Source organism: Euphorbia lathyris, chromosome 1, assembly GCF_963576675.1.
Source record: "Euphorbia lathyris chromosome 1, ddEupLath1.1, whole genome shotgun sequence".
Classification (NCBI taxonomy): domain Eukaryota; kingdom Viridiplantae; phylum Streptophyta; class Magnoliopsida; order Malpighiales; family Euphorbiaceae; genus Euphorbia; species Euphorbia lathyris.
The window spans coordinates 115,030,072-115,047,821 of record NC_088910.1 but is presented as its reverse complement, the minus strand read 5'-3'; the positions used below and the strand labels follow the sequence as shown (position 1 = coordinate 115,047,821).

The following is a 17,750-nucleotide window of genomic DNA, read 5'->3' as shown; positions in this document are numbered from 1 at the left end:
AATTTTATACTCCACCATCCAATGGTGAAAACACACCAAGTAATGGTACTTTGTCAAAAACAAAGTAACTATAAAAGGCACCGAAAAATATATATCTACTAATATAAGCAGTAATTAATTTATAATATTAAAATTATGTTTCGGACGATATTATTGCATTTGTGAATTTAATTACAATAATGATCAGGTTAAATATAGAATTGTAAAGAACATATAAACCAAATATATATAAATGGATTATAAATGGGTTAAGGTGCAAAAATACCCCTAACGTTTTGGGTCAGGAGCAATTTTACCCCTAACTTTTGTAACCAAGAGCAATTTTACCCCTAACATTAATAATTTGGATCAATTTCAGACATTATTATAGAACACATATATTTTTGTTCTTTATTTTGCACAAATTGCATATCAATTCATTCTAAAAAAAAGGATTTCATGTTTTTTGTAATTTAATAATAGAATTGGAGATTAATATTTATAAATTCGGTGAATTTTTTGAATTTTTTTTGTCTAATTCGTACAAAAGACATTATATTTTTTTATTTTTTTCACATCCCAACATATGTTTGTGATTTGTTACTGATAAATGACACCCGTGTGAAGTGTAGATGACAATATTCATGACTGAGACCACAGTTTGATGAATTATTTATCAAATTGACCCAATTTATCAACGTTAGGGGTAAAATTGCTCTTGGGTACAAACGTTAGGGGTAAAATTGCACAATTTTAAACGTTAGGGGTAAAATCGCTCCTGACCCAAAACGTTAGGGGTATTTTTGCACCTTAACCCATTATAACTTTATAACATTACAACTCCAAAAAATGGAGGGAAAAAAATTAACAAAAAAAAAAAATGTTGGATTATAACATTAAAGAGTAAAAGAAATGTGTTGTAATCAAAACTTACATCAATAAAACAAACTACCTTTAGATTCAAAAACTGCAGCTTAAGAGCCATCTCTATAAGATGAAGCCTTCCTCTTTCTTCCTCTCTCTTTACTCATGTTATTAAATGCCTCTCAATTGCTTTTCAAAAATTAGCACTCAATGTACAGATTTTTGTATTTCAGATGCATCTTCATTCTCAACCTGATAGATGAAAAACAATTATGTCAGACAATTTTTTGTATCGTTAGAATTTGAAGCATGTACTCATTGCCATTAATTCTAATACTCACCTCAACTACTACCCTTGGTTTCTTCTTCAATTTAGCTCCAGCCTCGTCTTTCGCAAGCTTTTTTGAAGCTAAATAGGTTTCTCTTCTCTCTCTCTTGCGATCAACTTTTTCCATTTCTTCATCATCGTCGTCATCGTCTTCCGCTCCAACTGCATTGGCATCGAAAAAAAATCAATCTGTGAGTACCCATTGATAGCAGAAAGAAAGGATGTATTATCATGCCGTGAAGTGCAAAATTCTTCATTAGTACATTTAAGTATTACAATGACCCGAACCACCAATAAGCCACAGGTTATAATAGATTCACAGAGGAATAACCATCTGATGACTCATGAAAAAACAAGATTGTACTACACGCGTAGACAGCATATGTTAGACGATAACATTTTGATAGACCCGTGTATGGCTTATCTAAAAATTCTCAAATTCAAAGATCCAAAGACATGTTTACCATTATCTCCATCAAAGGCGTCGGGCTCATCAATTCCAAGGCCATCAAAATCTTCCATATCATCTTCCTCTTCAAGATCGTCATAGCCCTCTACATATTCTATCTCAAGATCCTGCTTTTCCAATTGCAGACACAACAATAACAATCAAAAGACATCTTGGTACACCATGTCACAAAAGAAAAAGAAAAAAGATTAGGGAGTTACTATGGCATTTAAAAAAGGGTAAATTTAAAAAAAAAAACCCTGTGGTTTCACTTTTTTGCCAAAAAAGGACTGTGGTTTTTTTCGTTTCAAATACAGGACTGTGGTTTATTCCGTTACACTATTTACGGATTTGGTGAAGATGCCGTTAATTTGCTGACGTGGCTGAAGGGCAATTATGGGTTTTTAAAAAAATTGGGATAAATTTTTTTTAAAAAAACCGTGTGGTTTCACTTTTTTTTTGCAGAAAAAGGATTGTGGTTTTTTTCTTTTCAAATACAAGACTGTGATTTATTCCATTACACTATTTATGGATTTGGTGAAGATGTCGTTTATTTGCAGATGTGGCTGAAGGGCAAATATGAGTTTTTTTAAAAAATTGACTATAAAAGGCCTTGAACAACCATGTGAGATTGCGCTCATGTGAGATTTTATAGTCAATATTGTAGCCACAAAATAGTTATAAAAAATTCATCGGTAAATATTGTAGACCCAAAATAGTTATAAAAAATTTATTGATCAATTTTTTTAAAAATCCATATTTACTCTTCAGCCACGTTAGCAAATAAACGACATCTTCACCAAATCCGTAAATAGTGTAAAGAATAAATCACAGTCCTGTATTTGAAAAGAAAAAAAACCATAGTCCTTTTTCTGCAAAAAAGTGAAACCACAGGTTTTTTTTTTAAAATTTACCCTAATTTTTTTAAAAACCCATAATTGCCCTTCAGCCACGTCAGTAAATTAACGGCATCTTCACCAAATCCGTAAATAGTGTAACGGAATAAACCACAGTCCTGTATTTGAAACGAAAAAAACCAGTCGTTTTTTGGCAAAAAAGTGAAACCACAGGGGTTTTTTTTGAAATTTACCCTTTAAAAAATCATGTCTCTGACTTTTTAGGAGATACCATAATGACATTTTGGTAAGGAAGTTGTGATTATTGAAATAAGTACCTCCTCCTCTTCTTCTTTTTGATCTTCAGCCAGTTTATCCAGTATGTTTTCGTAATCTTCAGTAGGAACAATGTTGTATATGTCATTATTGTCAATATAAAGTCCTTTCTTAAGGCGCTCTAACAACTCTTTTTCGATACTCTGTAGGCAAATAAATCAACAGTGTTAGGAGAAGCAATATAAACTTAAAATAGTATCAACTGACATTGATAGCACAAGGTGGGAGTATAACCTTATCTAACATCGCTGCCTTTTCAGCCTTTTCCTCTCTTCTGGCCTCCCTTTTTATTTGCTTTCTCGGAGTTGTCATTAGTTTTTCCCTGTAAAAAAAACCAAATAATTCAATATGCTAGTTGTACTCATTAACGAGGTGTTTGTTAGAGGGGATAAAGACACGGTGATAAGGATAAAAAAACTGAGACGAGTTATCCTATGTTTGTTTTAGAGATAGGTTAGGGAGATAAGAGCGGGATATGAGTCTTATCCCTCAAATCCTATACCGAGGAGAGGGGTGGTATAAGGAGGTGGGATAAGCTCATGCGATTTTAATAGGATGGAAAAGTCCATCTTATCCCTCAAATTAATGTTATGTAGTTTAAATAAGGTTAAAATAATAAAATGTATTATTTTATCCCTATCCTTATCCCACATACCAAACATTGAATAATACTTCTCGACTATCATATTTTTATCCTTATCCCAACCATTTATCCTTATCCCTATCCCAATCTTTATCCTTATCCCTATCCCAATAGAATACCAAACACTCCGTAAGAAGATAAGCCGGCAGACTAGTCAAGCTAGGGATGTTGAGTATAAATGTATACATGCAAAGGTCAATTTATCTACTGCAGAGACAGAACTAGTAATCACAAAGCATGCTCAGCTTCAAAGTCATATCAAGCTTCAATTTACAAGATTTAAACCATTTTTGTCCATGTCATCATATAAGTCAAGCAATGTGTCAACCTTTCAAATCCAGGTTATGCTTTTACTTTTTATCAAATTATGTTGAAGCATGAGCATGGCTCCTTTATTAAACAGAGACAACTACAAGAGTACTTGATAGAATCCAACCAATACCATTAAGCCAAGATACCATTATCCAGCACGATTTAGGGAATCTTAATTAAGAATGAGATTTCTAAGAAGATTGAAAAACTAGACCCAAATTGTGAGAAGAATCTCTTAGAAGTTATCTTTGTCATCACCACCTGCTGTCAATTAAATTGTCAACTTAAAAAATGATATATTGTATTATGCAATTTCAACTTGTATTTCTTACAGAAATTATAGCACAAAACGATTCAGAAAGTAGAATTAATTGAATTGTCAACTAAATAAAAGCAGACCTGTGATGCCTATGTATTGCTGCTACAAGTAGATCTATTTCTACTTCCATTGTAACCACCCAGTCTGGAGTGGATGACATCGAGATAGATGGTATGAGTAAGGAGCGGCCTAAGAGATGGTGATGGAGGCAAGAATGAACTGAATCCCACTTCAGAAATAGAGAGGGAGTGACTATGCTTTATTAGTAAAGTATGTTTCTAATCAAGGTTGTAAAAAATGTTAGGCGCTAGTCGGGCAGACAGGGTCCTCGTGGATTAGCTGGATTTGTATTTTTGTATTTTCTTGTGTGTTAACAAATTATTAATAAATGCAATTAGAATATGTATTATATTATCTAAATATAATAATATAAAAAAATTTAATATAGAAAAACATGTATACTTGTAACATATATCCTTAAAAATGAGTCAACAACAACCTTTAACAACAATATCATTGAAACAACTCAAACAAGTAAAAATAATGTCCATAAATAATATAATTCACCAAAAACTATGATACAATATGCTTAAAGTCTTAAACCATATCATCGAATCAAGTAGAGAATGCAACTAAATCATAAACAGAATTCACCAACAACAAATATGATAATGTTCAAAAGTGAATTATAATAATTAAAAAATTCTATTCTGGTCGCCGCCTTGGCAACGCTCAGGCAGTCAAAGGCCAAAAAACGCCTAGAAGGCCGATTTGAGCAAAGGCCAACTAGGCACCGCTAACGTGGTCAACTAAATTCTAGATTTCGGCCGCCTAAGCGGTCTAGGCAGCTGTTTTCTTGAGCATTGTTTCTAATATATGTTGACGCATTCATTTTCTTGAACATTGTTTCTAATACATGTTGAAGCATTCATCTCTTAGAGAACTAAATCACTCAGAAAGTACGATTCATTATGGTGTCATACATAATGACGCATTCATCTCTTAGAGAACTAAATCACTGCGAAAGTACAATTCATTATGGTGTCAATTAAACCAAGCCAACTTGCATAGTAATTGGAAGACAAAAGCTAACTACAATCTAAGAAGACGAGCTAGATGCCTCCTGAGTTGGAATCTATCAAAGAAAATCATCTGGAAGTTTTAAAAACTCATGTAATTGAATCTTCATAGCATACCTTGCCAACCGACAAAGTTCATGATAGAAATAACAAAAAAAAGTATAGCACATCAAGCAGCTAACCTTGTCTTCAAGGCAAGCTTCCTCATTCGAATACGCATCTGAGTCATTTTAGTCAACCGCTGCTTTATTTTGTGTACCAGAAGCTTGGGCCAATACTCCTGTGTAAATGGAAAGAGGTATAAGAAAACAGAATTGAAAATACATTAAGAAAAAACATTCATACAGTTTTGGGAATGTCAGTTAATCTTCCTTACAAGATGTTTATCAATGATTTCTAGAGCCTTTTCATAATTTCTGGGCAGCTTAACTCTTTCCCACAATTGATTTGGCTTATGAGCCCTTTCTATAGTCTTCATATACAAGTAGAATACTCCTGAAGATAATCAGAACAACCAAATTTCTCCAAATTAAAACACATTGCTAATGATTTACTAACAATATATCTATGCCACAACTTACCTATACAGTCCAATCACCACAGGATCCGAATATGACACTGAGGTTTTATAAACACATCTAAACATCCAAAACATGAACAACATATAACAAAAGAAAGGAAAATGAAAAGAAAAAGAACCGAAAAATTACCATCATGGTCACGGATGGTGGCATATCGACTGTTAGCTAGAGGGCAAGAACTTCTATTGCAAATACCGGTTGCATTATACGGGTTTCTACAGAAATTCCCAGCGGTGATTCTGGAAAAAGAAAAAAAAACACAATCAATTCCTACCTCATGAAAACAAACTGAATAGAATAATATACTATTAGCTACTCTAGATAAGCGACTTACTTCGCCATGAAACTGCAGTGGTTGTGCCTGATAACCTGCCATATAACCTCATCGTGCTGCATCCTTCAATTAGATTGTCAAATTCTGACTGTTTTCTTCTCCTTCTTCCTGTAAATAATTTATTTGGAGTAGCCGATCCGAAAACTCGTGAAGTTCAACAATGATTTCAATAAGTTATTTGACAGAGATTGAACTTTCAAGCTTGGTTAAGCTGCCTCTTCGAAAGGAACCAGCAAGGGAGGGTTTTTGCCCTAAACCCCAAGCGGAAGAAACGATGTCGTTCCTCGCCGGGTTGCTTACATGAAAGCTAGTGATTATTAAATTAAAGGTGTAATATTTAGATCCCAAACCAAGGGGTGTTTGTTTACCTACTTTTCACCTCATGTTTGTCTTTTACAGTTGAAAATCAGCATTAAGTGTTTGGTTAGTGACCTCATGTTTGCTTTTTACACCTGAAAAACATCCTTTTACAAAAGCAGAGAATCTCTGCTTTTTGGAAAAGCAGCTTTTTCCAACAGCAAACCGTAACAGCAAACAACAAACAGTAGGTAAAACAAACGGGCCCTAAGGCTTCAAAGTCAATTAGGACTTTAAACTATCAAGATCATCAATTAGATTTCTGAACTAAGTAAAAATTATCAATTGAGGTCTCAATGAAAATCATTTGATTAAACAGTTTCAGACGCTCTTACTCAAACTCATTTTGAACCAACATAAAAATTATTACAATCTTTATCAAATAGTTACAGTTTCGAATTTTAGGACATGATGAGGGTTCAATTGATGATTTTTGCTTAGTTCGGGAACTTGATTGATAATTTTAATAGTTTAGGATCCTAATTGACTTTGAAGTTTTAGTTTAGGGATCCAAATGAGTGTAATGCCTAAATTAAATAAAGGGATAATCTAAGGGAAATTTACAAAACCGACTCAATGTGGAAGTCCATTTATATATTTAGACTCATTTAAATACATGATATCAAATTAGACTTTTCCACTTCCGGAATACCCATAGAACCCAAATTTCTCACCAAACTATTCTCATTCTCATTTCTATCACCCATTCCGACGATTTATATTCAAAATGAATGATAAAAGATGGAAAAATCTGGAAAGAAGAAACTGATGATTTTGCATTGTTTATTTCAGATAGGTTATAGGGTTTTTGCATGGATTGAATGTGTTATGTTTGGTTAGGGTTAGTGTTTAGTATTTAATAGCTATAATGATGATTTTCAAACGCATTTGGGTTGTATATGTTTGATTTGTGGTTTAGAACTTGTCATCCTAGCGAAAGAGTTGTTTTGCGACTATTCGCATATTATGATTTTGTATCGCATTTTATAAAATATAAATAGAGAAACCCATAAACCTTCAACTGTCACATCTATCCAAATGTGATTATTATGATGATATGTGAATCCATTTTCAGTAAATAAAATTCACAAATATCCAATTGCGAATACTATGATGATATGCAAACAGGTTTTCAATAAAAATGGAGTCACATATATACAAATATGATACCCTATTCATCGAACGCGATTCGCATTTAGTTTCCTAAATCGCATTTTTAAATGCGAATAGTTTTCTTTCACATTTAGTGAAATGCGACGCCATAAGTTAAATGTGAATAGCTTCTATTTTGTCCGAAATGTAATTATATTCATTGAAATTTAAGTATTTTGGAGCTTGGGGTTCAAAAGGCACAATAATTATAAGAGGTGACATTAAAAAGACATTGTGTTGCAAAATAAATTGACGCCTTCATAGATAAAGGCTTTTAAAAGCATATGTTTCGGACATCTTATGGATTTGGATAATGTCATTTTCTCTAGTGTCATTCTTCATACGTTGTTAACTAGGGAGATTGAGCATATTGTATCTCTCTTTAGATAAATGTGGTTTTCAAATGGAGGAGTTCAATTGAGATTTAGTGATAGGGAGTACGAGCTAATAGATGGCTTGCGATTTGGTGGTTTAGAGGAGATGCATATTAGGCTGGAGACTTTGATGAAAGAAATTTCATGTTTGGATATGTTTTCTCACTAGGAAATGGTGCCATATCTTGGAAACGCAAGAAATGGATATGTATAGCTCTATCCACTATAAAAGATGAATACATATCATATTCATCTGCAATTCAAAAGGAATTTTGGTTGAATATGTTATGGAGTACATAAACATTACTACCTCCCATACTCCCGTAATAATAAATAGTGATAGTCAATCTACTACAACTTTTGCTAAAGATCAAAGTTTTCATAGCAAGTTAAAGCACATAAGATTAGATATAATTTTGTAAGAGACTTAATGATATGGTTGTTGATCCTTTTAGAAAACTTGTCACTAGAGATATCTATGCGAAATATGTTAGGTCCAAAAGTTTATATAGGATATAGACATACTTCTTGTCATGTATTTTGAGAACATGATTATTTAATAAAGGTCTTTTGAATTTTATCACTACACGAGTGCAAATATTTATTATTAAACTATTATTATATAGTGATGTATGTGGGACAAGCAAGTAATTCACTTACACGAGTGTTTACTTTTATTTTTTGTGGCAAAAATAAGAATGAGGTTGTTTTTGGACAAACGAGAGCTTACTCAATAACAAAAGCCATTTTGTATGAACTATGGAGAGAATTCATTAGAGTACAAGATCCTTACATACATATTTGTATATAAGGGATCATGTGTTGATATGTAAGGTAAAAATATGGAATAACTCAAACATATGTCTCCTATTATCGATAGTAGTTTGAAAGTAAGAGAACTTAGGTTAGATGTTGGGTACATCTGAACCGATGCTTTCATATGGTGTTTTAAAGTATAATTTAAATGCCAATGTCTTAGAAGGGTTCTCCCACGGGTTAAGTGATAATTCATCTTGGAAATGGATTGACTAGATAATCGAATTAAAATTATGATGGAAGGAATGAAGTTGAAAGGAATGATTGTCATTTACACATTTCAAGTTTTTATGTTTCAAAGTCCAGACAGTTATACTAAGGTGTAACCTTTTGTTACCTTTTGAAGAAGGCTAAATATCCCTAACAGGTGTACAATGCTATATTATCGAGACGCTATATATCTCTAACAAGTATATAGCATCGATGCTCTTGACAGTATGCTATCGCATGATCTATTTGCAAAATATGAAAAGAGATTGAATACACGGATTTATTACGTGCGAGTGGGAGATATCTGTCAGATCGAGTGGATTACGGATTCAAATGTTATCTTATTGAGTTATTAGATAATTAGAAATTCTAATTGTATTGATAGATTAATTCCTACCGAACTTAATATTAGAATTAAAGTTAATTAAGGAATCTTATTCTAACTAAGAAGTTAAAATCATAATTAACTTAGAATTGATCGTCCAACTATAATAGGATTAGTATTATTAAATGCTTATATATATATATATATATATATGAAATTCGGAAAAACATAATCTCTCTTCTTCTTAATTCGGCGCGTCTCTCTTTCTCTACAAGGAGACTTTACATTTAGATTGTTTGAGACCGTGAAACAATCGTTATTCCTTCCAAACAATTCTGGCGTAGAAATAACGTGACCGTGATACAAGTTCGTGGTTCAAATTCTTCCACTACAATCTCAATAATATATACTTTGCGCTTCAAAAGATAACATGATAAATCCATATTTAAAGCCTTAAATAAAATCTTTCATATCACCATTTATAATATTCAAAATTTAAAGTAAAATACTTGCTTTATCAAGACAGCAAATACCTGGAGAATTGAATTCGTATGTAACAAAAATTGTAAGTTGCTCAATAATTGAAACCTAACAAGAGTTCAGCATATAGATAGTGTAAATGGGTGTTTGGACCACAAACACAGTACATTAACAAAAGTTAGTGACAATGCCTAAAAGCCTAAAAGATGCTTCAATTTTTCTGAAATCATACTTTATGTTATAATCATTTCATATGTCATGCACGCGTATGTCACCCCCATCCCCTCTTCCTTTTCAAATTCTTACCCCTACTACTATTATTATTATTTAATTTATTTTGTGATAAAATTAGACATACCATTACAATAATTTCCACTGGTCAGTGACTGACCAAATGAATTTAATCGATTACAATTAGATTTAAACTTATTTTAATCATACGGTGTATATTAAAATCATTGTAAAACTTAGATTCATACCTCCTATATCTAATGGTGACTGACCAAATTCACTTGATCAGTCACTGACCAGGTGAAAACCACTGTAAAGAATTTAGTGCTTTGTTTTTATATTTCGAAATCATTTTTTATCTAAATTTTAAATAGAAGATAAAAAATTGTTTGCTATAATTTTAAAACAGCTAAAAAAGAAAAATCAATTAATACCTACCATCTATGAATAACAGCAAACAGTTCATAACAGCAACAAACAACAAACATAAACATGTAAACTAAATGAGCCTTTAGTTTTTATTTAAAATTTATTCGGTTCATCTATTATGTTTGCTGTTAGTGATAGATAGTATATATTAATTGATTTTTCTACTAATATTTTTTTTATTTTTTGTTTAGAATTAAAATATAAAAAGTGGTTTAAAAAATGGAACAAAATGGACATTTAAAACTGATTTGATTAAATTTATTACATTATTATGCATGAATGTAAAGACTCTTGGATGTTGTTTATTTTTATTTTTTGAAATTGTTTTTTTTAAGATAAAAATATTCACTAAAAAGTTCAAGGGTTAGACTATGCTTACTTTGTTTTTGACAAAGTAAGTCTTATTTTGTTTTTTCCACCATTCTATTACGTATTATTTTTTTTAAATATCTCTTACGTATTATTAATAACACACAACTAACACTAAACATATAAAAATTAAACATATAAAAATGTGATAAATTTAATGGGTTTCTATTTCACAACTGAATCAAAACTTTTGATTGCGTAAGATTTCTTCGAATCATTTAAAAATAATCCTTAGATTGTTTTTTTAAGTCCTTACATTGTTCTTAATATATGCAAAGTGTCTAATATGTATATTGGTAATTTTTACAAAAAAAAAGATCCGGTAAACCTTGTACGATTTGTATTTGTGAATTAAAATACATTATTTCGGTTAAACCTAGAATTCTATAAAAAAGGAAAATTCAAATACTTTTTCAAAAAAAGATTAAAAATGTTGTGCAGCTAAAGGAAAGGAAGCATCATGGATGGTGAAAAATAGGAGTGAAAGATTAATCCAACGGTTGATCATTTTTCACGCTTACAATTAGAGGTACTGTATATATAACTTGTGGACAAGCACACGTGCCAACGCGCGTGAACAATGGCCAGCCATTTTCTATTGCATAGAAGACAGATATATATGATTTGTCAAGATTTTTCAAGGTCAACTCACTCCAGTCTCACTCTCAAAATCAAATCTCATAATTTTATTTTTTAATCCACGTCATTCAATTCAAAACTAACTAACACCGATAAAAATTAAAATAAACTAACTTAAGATTCAAAAACTGCAAATTATGAACCATCTAAGCTTCTTCTTCTTCTACGTCTCTTTATAAGATCTTCACCTTCCTCTTTCTTCCTCATAAAAACTCTTCCCTCTCTCTTTAATGCCTCTCTCTTATTTTTCACTTCCTTAATTTCTTCTTATTTTCAACTACAATCCTCAAATTGAGGTGTTATATGGCGTCTACAGCTATGATCAACACCTCCAATTATAATCAGAAAAGACCATTAATGATGCTCAAGGATTATCTCCTCGATGATCTTAGCTCTTGTTCTTCCAGCGGCTTTAAATCTTTTCCTCGCCGAAAATGCTGCACCACCGTCCGATTGCTCCTGGAGATCGATCTCAACAATAAGAATTCCAAACAGCCGCAACAACCGCATTTCAAACGGAGCACTTCGTCGTCTTCAGCAGCTGCAATCTCCGCTCTGCAAAAGGCGTCCAAAGCCGTTATTAACGCAGTTAAGCTACTTCCGTTTCATTCCTCCTCTTCCGTCAAGTCATCATCTGTGTCTTCTCGGAACAGAAACAGAAAAGGAGTAATTCGGTTGCCTCGAAGCATTTCGAGGCGACTATTTAAGAATAGGAAAGCTGATCATAGAGAAAGACAAACCGGAAAGATCAGAGAGTGGAAACTGTTCGGTGAATTCCTTGAAGAGATAGAGCAACCGTCGCCGGAACAAATCTCTACCACCGCAAATTTTACCTGCGACGGTGACTCAAGTAGTAGCTCAACCAGTATTAACAGTAACGATAACAGTTGGACTGACAGCGAATTTACGGGCCATAGCAGTTGTTCGGAGAGTTACAGTAGCCGAAACGGCGCCGCACTAGGTGAAAGAGACGTACGAAGCGAGACGAAAGTCAGCGACGGAGAAGGCGAAATAGTCGGTGGCGATTCCGTTACCTACTCAGTCGAAAACACAAAGGTGAGTGAGTTTGAGAATCTTAATCCAGTACATCTCATGTGTATAATAATATTATCACTGTCGGTTGTTGCATCTGTTTGATTGGTTCGTATTATTCCCTTTGCTATCTTCACCGTCTGCAATTAAAAGAAAAGGATAAATTGGGGATTTACAAAATTACTGAAATAGTTGCAATCGCGCATGAGTCTCACGTGCGGGGTATATATTGGGAAAAGAATACAGTACATGTCCTTCGTATAGAGTTCTCCGAGGCCTACGATTCCGCTACGTGTTATATAAGCGGGATCTACGGCGTTAAAACTCGCGGGAGTATTTAGTTTCATGGTGCTCGAGACATCCGATCATCTCTGTGTTTTTTTTTTTTTTTCTTAAAAATAAAATAACACATGCTTTTAGGCTTTATTTTTCTATAAAATAAAAATGAAATCAATAGAGTATGAAATCCGGGCTTTTGAAATTTACCTTTTCCTAGGGTACCCTATCATTTGAGTTTCAAAAAAAAAAAAAAAAAAGGTACCCTATCATTTGTCCTTTTCTAACTTAATTTTGTCGGCGACGTGGAATAGGGTTAGTTACGTATAAAATGGAGATGTTGATTGCTTGACCATGGTTGGTCTGTTGTTGATTATGGTTAGTTAACATTATTTATTTATTTATTACTTTAATAAAATATTAAATTATTAAAATTAGTATCCTTTGTATTTTATTAAATATAAATTATTTATTTCTTTGTGATTTAATTAAAATGATTTAAATTAGTACTATTGTTGTGGTTATACTTGTATGAATGTTGGCAATATTAATGTAGTAGATGAAATACAGGTGACGTGTAATTTGTCATGTAGTGAGTTGACTAAGCTCAACTTTGGGATTTGCTTTTTTCTTGGGCCAAAATTTGAACTTTGTCTAGTTACAAGAAGTAATATTATTATATTAGTTTAAACTATGACTGAGATTCAGTAGTTTTAAAAAAATATTACTACTATTATTTTTCAAAAAGAGATTCTAATTCGATGAAGAATTGAGAGAAAGATTACTTTATTTAACCTGAACATCTAATTAATATTTGTTTATATGGTACATTGGACCTGTTTGGTAAGGAGCGTTTTGGGATAAAAAGAGCAGTTTTGACCAACTTTAAAGGTTTGACCACTGAAACCGCTAATTGGAGTGTTTGGTGGAGAGAGGTTTGGGAGAGACTTTTGGGATGAAAACGCTATGTTTGCAATATTAAAATTAATGGACTTCTTTAACCCTAATAGATAGACCCACTCTTATCCTGTGCCAAAATTAATGCCCTTATTCGTCTTTTTGCAAAAACCGTTATTATAAATCAGCTAATTTTTAACAGGGCCTTGTTTTTCTAAGGCATTTAATTCAAAGGCATGAGAAAATCATTCATAATTAGACTGAAAAATTAGTTATGAATCAAAATGAAAACTGTATTACAATATTTAATAAAAGGATTTATTATTTAATATATAGATTTGATTTCTTATAGGAATGGGGAAATGAGGAGGAGAAAGAGCAATTTAGTCCAGTTTCTGTGCTGGACTGTCCATTCCAAGATGAAGAAGAAGACGACTATCCTTTCCAGCGAAGTCTCCTTTGTATTGAAGGTAATTTCTAGAGTTGATATATATGACAAAAGTTAGGTACTATTAATGGGCTGATCTGCCTCTTAAATGCGCCTAATCTATAATAAATGACACCCTTTTTGTCCACTTTCATTACAGGAAGTACACACAAATTTACAGCAAAAATGAGAAAGTTTGGGATAGAACCAGTGAACTTGGAAAAGCAAATTGAAGATGAACAAAACAAGAGCAGCACATCAGAACACAATGAACAAGAAAAAAGTGCTGATGAGCTTCTTAAGCTTGTAAAGTCAAGAATACCTCAGAATTGTCTATCTATAACAGACAGTTTATTATTAGATTTCTTCAAAGAAAAACTTGTTGAGAAAAATGGGATGGTGAAGGGAAGCATAGAATTTGATGAAGAAATAGAGGTAGCAAATAAATGGGTAAATGGGGAGGTAGAAGATATGTTTTTAGGGTGGGAAGTGAAGGATAAGAGGCATGTTTATATTAGAGATATGGAAAGAAATGGATCAAACTGGAGAAATTTGAGAAGTTTGGATGAAGATAAAGAAGAAGTGGTCTTAGAATTGGAGCTTGAGCTTTTCACTTCTTTGGTGAATGAAGCCTTGTTTGATCGTCTTAGTTGATTGAATATCAAATATTGTTAAATATTGAGGGCAGGTGTTAATTTATCAATTAGCTTCAATTATTAGAGTTGATGTTAGGAGAATTACATTTTTGTAGTAGAAGAATAATGCTAGAATTTTGAAAATTTTAAAAGCATTTTAATATTACTTTCTCCCTTTTTATATAGTTTCCTCCACAATATATTTGGGGTATTGTTATTTATCGCCCTTAAATTCCTTACTACCGCCATCTTTTGACAATTTTACCCTTTGCATAATTTTTGATTCAAAATTTGAGAAAAAAAATTTGAGAGAAAAATTTAAAATTTGGCCTAAACGGATGCGGCATCCGTTCGGCCCATGGTGGGGGCGGACGCGGCACTCCGACCGACCCATGGTAAGAACGGATGGCGCATCTGCCCCCACCATGGGCCGGGCGGATGCGCCATCCGTTCTCACCATTGGTGGGGCGGAGTGCCACGTCCGCCCCCACCATGGGCCGAACGGATGCCGCATCCGTTTAGGCCAAATTTTGAATGTACAAAATCGTAAAATTTTTAGTGACGAAAAATACTAAATCGTTCAATTTTTTATGACGAAAAATGCAAAATTCTCCAATTTTTTGTGACAAAAAATACAAAATCGTCATTTTTCATGAGTTCTTTGATAAAAAAAACATAAATTTTAATGTTTCCGACTCGTAATCGTCCATTTTCGTGGTTCAGGTTGTTACACATCAATTATTTTCATAATTTCAATTATTGTTTTTCGGGTTTATGATTTTGGAGAGAGAGTTTTTAGTTTTTGATCAAAATTATGAGAAGGGCAAAAAAGTCCAAATGAAGGCGGTGATAGTAATTTGAGTGCGGTATTTAGCTGCTCACTATATTTGTTAGCATTTTTTTTTAAAGCTAACTAGCTAGATGGATTGCATTGGAATCCTATCATGTTAACCAAAAACAGGAAAGAAGTTGATTATATGATGGGAAATTTACAAAATTGCATTTACATTGTTAGACTCTTAGATGGCTTAATGCATCATTTGCTATCTAAACTTGTTCAAAAACATTGATTTCCTTAATTTTCAAAGTTTTCAGATAGCTCTTTCAACTTGTATAAAATATTCAGTTAGCCTTCCGAACTTGCATAAAATGTAATCAATTGATCACTTGGATGGAAAAAATTAAGTTAAATGCGAAAGATATATTGCATGCGTCTTAGAATATTATTACATAATTCATATAATAGATTAAAAATAAAGTTCTTCCTTTCTCAACTATAAAACTTGTATTCTCTAATGATAGATCTATATATTCCGTATTCAACTTACTTTTATGCTACCGAGTGATAAATAGATTACATTTTATGCAAGTTTAGGCTAACTGAACATTTAATGCAAATTGGGGGCTATGAGACACTTTGAAAGTTCCGGAGGCCAATCAAAGTTTTTGGACAAGTTCAAGAGGCAAATGATGTATTAAGTCCGTTTAGATATATGTTACCAAATTAGACTCTTCCAATATATTTTTTTGAAAAATACTCTTACAAATCCATCATCTTCTTCTCAATCCGAGCAAATAATATTTTAGAGGACCATGTTTTAATTTAAGAACAACGAAGAAAACATAAACTAAGCACAACAAAGAAAACATAAATTAATAGAATTGAAACTCGATTTCCATATAATCTCAATAAAGAAGACAATGGAAAGATTTGTATACACTAATTGAGAATACATATATATACTTATAGAAACACTAAGAAAAGTTGCGTAATTTTGAATGTTTAGATTAAATTTAATGGTTTACAAATTATGATTTTGGTTCACATTTTATGAAATGAGAAGCTATATTGGGTTCTTATTTCATAAAATCTAAACCAAAATCATAAAATAAGAACCAATATTCAAGGTGGATACTAAGTACAGTTTCGACTTTTCTTCATAAGTATCAACTATTTCGAGCTCAGTTTAAAATTTTAGAATGCGAATTAGTTATAGTATATATGTGTTTCTTAGAGGTGTTAGAATCATCATCAATAGAAAGAAATGCCCCACTTTAATCGTGTTGATGAGATGAACACCAATAGAACTTAGGGGTGTACAATTGATTAATTTTAATGTTTGGGTTACCATACAAACTCAACCTATTAAAACAAGCAACTTGTGAATTGGTTGTTAAAAACAACCCAGCCCATTAAACACTTAATTGGAAAGAATTGGGTTGAGTTGGTTTTTACTCAAATTTTTTTTTTCTACTCTTTACTTAAAAAAAACACTATAAACAAATAGCTAAACCAAACAAGCCTTGATAGATAATATAAATAGTTAGGTTTATATAAATATAGGGGTGAGATGAAGCGTGGTAAGGGCTTAAGTTGTGGCAAGAAGCTTATTGTGTGATATAACAAAATTACGTAGTTTTGATGATAATTAAAAAGGGCAAGATGGCAAATTGGTAAATAAAATGAAAGAGAGGATAGAGAAAATTGTTTTATTTCTTTTCTTTAAAATACATTTTCCCGACATCTCTAACATCGTTTTTCGAAAATTTTTATACTATTAGACTCGTCTAAATTAGACGGTCATGTTAAGATCCCTGAAGCTCAAGTAAAAAAAATTTCGGTGAACGGAATCCCGGTTGGTGTTTTTCGGCGAGAAAAAAAGTGCCCAGAAAATTCTAAAAAAATTCCAAAAAATGTAAAACATTATTCTAAGAAACTTTAGTTCTTGGGTCGAAATAGGATTTCTTACGGTTTAGTCCCAATAAAACTTTTTCCTTAAAATGGATAAAATTAAGGAAAAAGTTTTATTGGGACTAAACCATAAGAAATCTCGCTTCGACCTAAGAATTAAAGTTTCTTAGAATAATGTTTTACATGTTCTGGATTTTTTTGAGAATTTTCTAGACACTTTTTTTCATGCCGGAAAACGCCCACCCGGATTCCGTTCACCGGAATTTTTTTTACTTGAGCTTCATGGATCTTAAAATGACCGTTTAATTTAGACGAGTCCAAAGGTATAAAATTTTTTGAAAAACGATGTT

At 32.4% G+C, this 17,750-nt stretch overlaps 2 protein-coding genes across 2 annotated transcripts; one reads left to right on the top strand and one right to left on the bottom strand.

Moving 5' to 3' along the window:
- Positions 1-849: 849 nt before the first annotated feature.
- On the bottom strand, positions 850-6,344 carry LOC136210712 (uncharacterized). Its single transcript, XM_066002091.1, has 9 exons — positions 6,060-6,344; positions 5,855-5,964; positions 5,521-5,639; positions 5,327-5,424; positions 3,026-3,113; positions 2,794-2,934; positions 1,636-1,747; positions 1,185-1,333; positions 850-1,095 (listed from the first exon to the last, which is right to left on the bottom strand). Exons 1-9 carry the CDS (start codon positions 6,119-6,121, stop codon positions 1,051-1,053), a joined length of 924 nt encoding a protein of 307 aa, XP_065858163.1. The 5' UTR covers positions 6,122-6,344; the 3' UTR covers positions 850-1,050.
- Positions 6,345-11,578: 5,234 nt separating this feature from the next.
- Positions 11,579-14,925, top strand: LOC136210711 (uncharacterized). Its single transcript, XM_066002089.1, has 3 exons — positions 11,579-12,497; positions 13,999-14,116; positions 14,234-14,925. Exons 1-3 carry the CDS (start codon positions 11,745-11,747, stop codon positions 14,725-14,727), a joined length of 1,365 nt encoding a protein of 454 aa, XP_065858161.1. The 5' UTR covers positions 11,579-11,744; the 3' UTR covers positions 14,728-14,925.
- Positions 14,926-17,750: the final 2,825 nt, after the last annotated feature.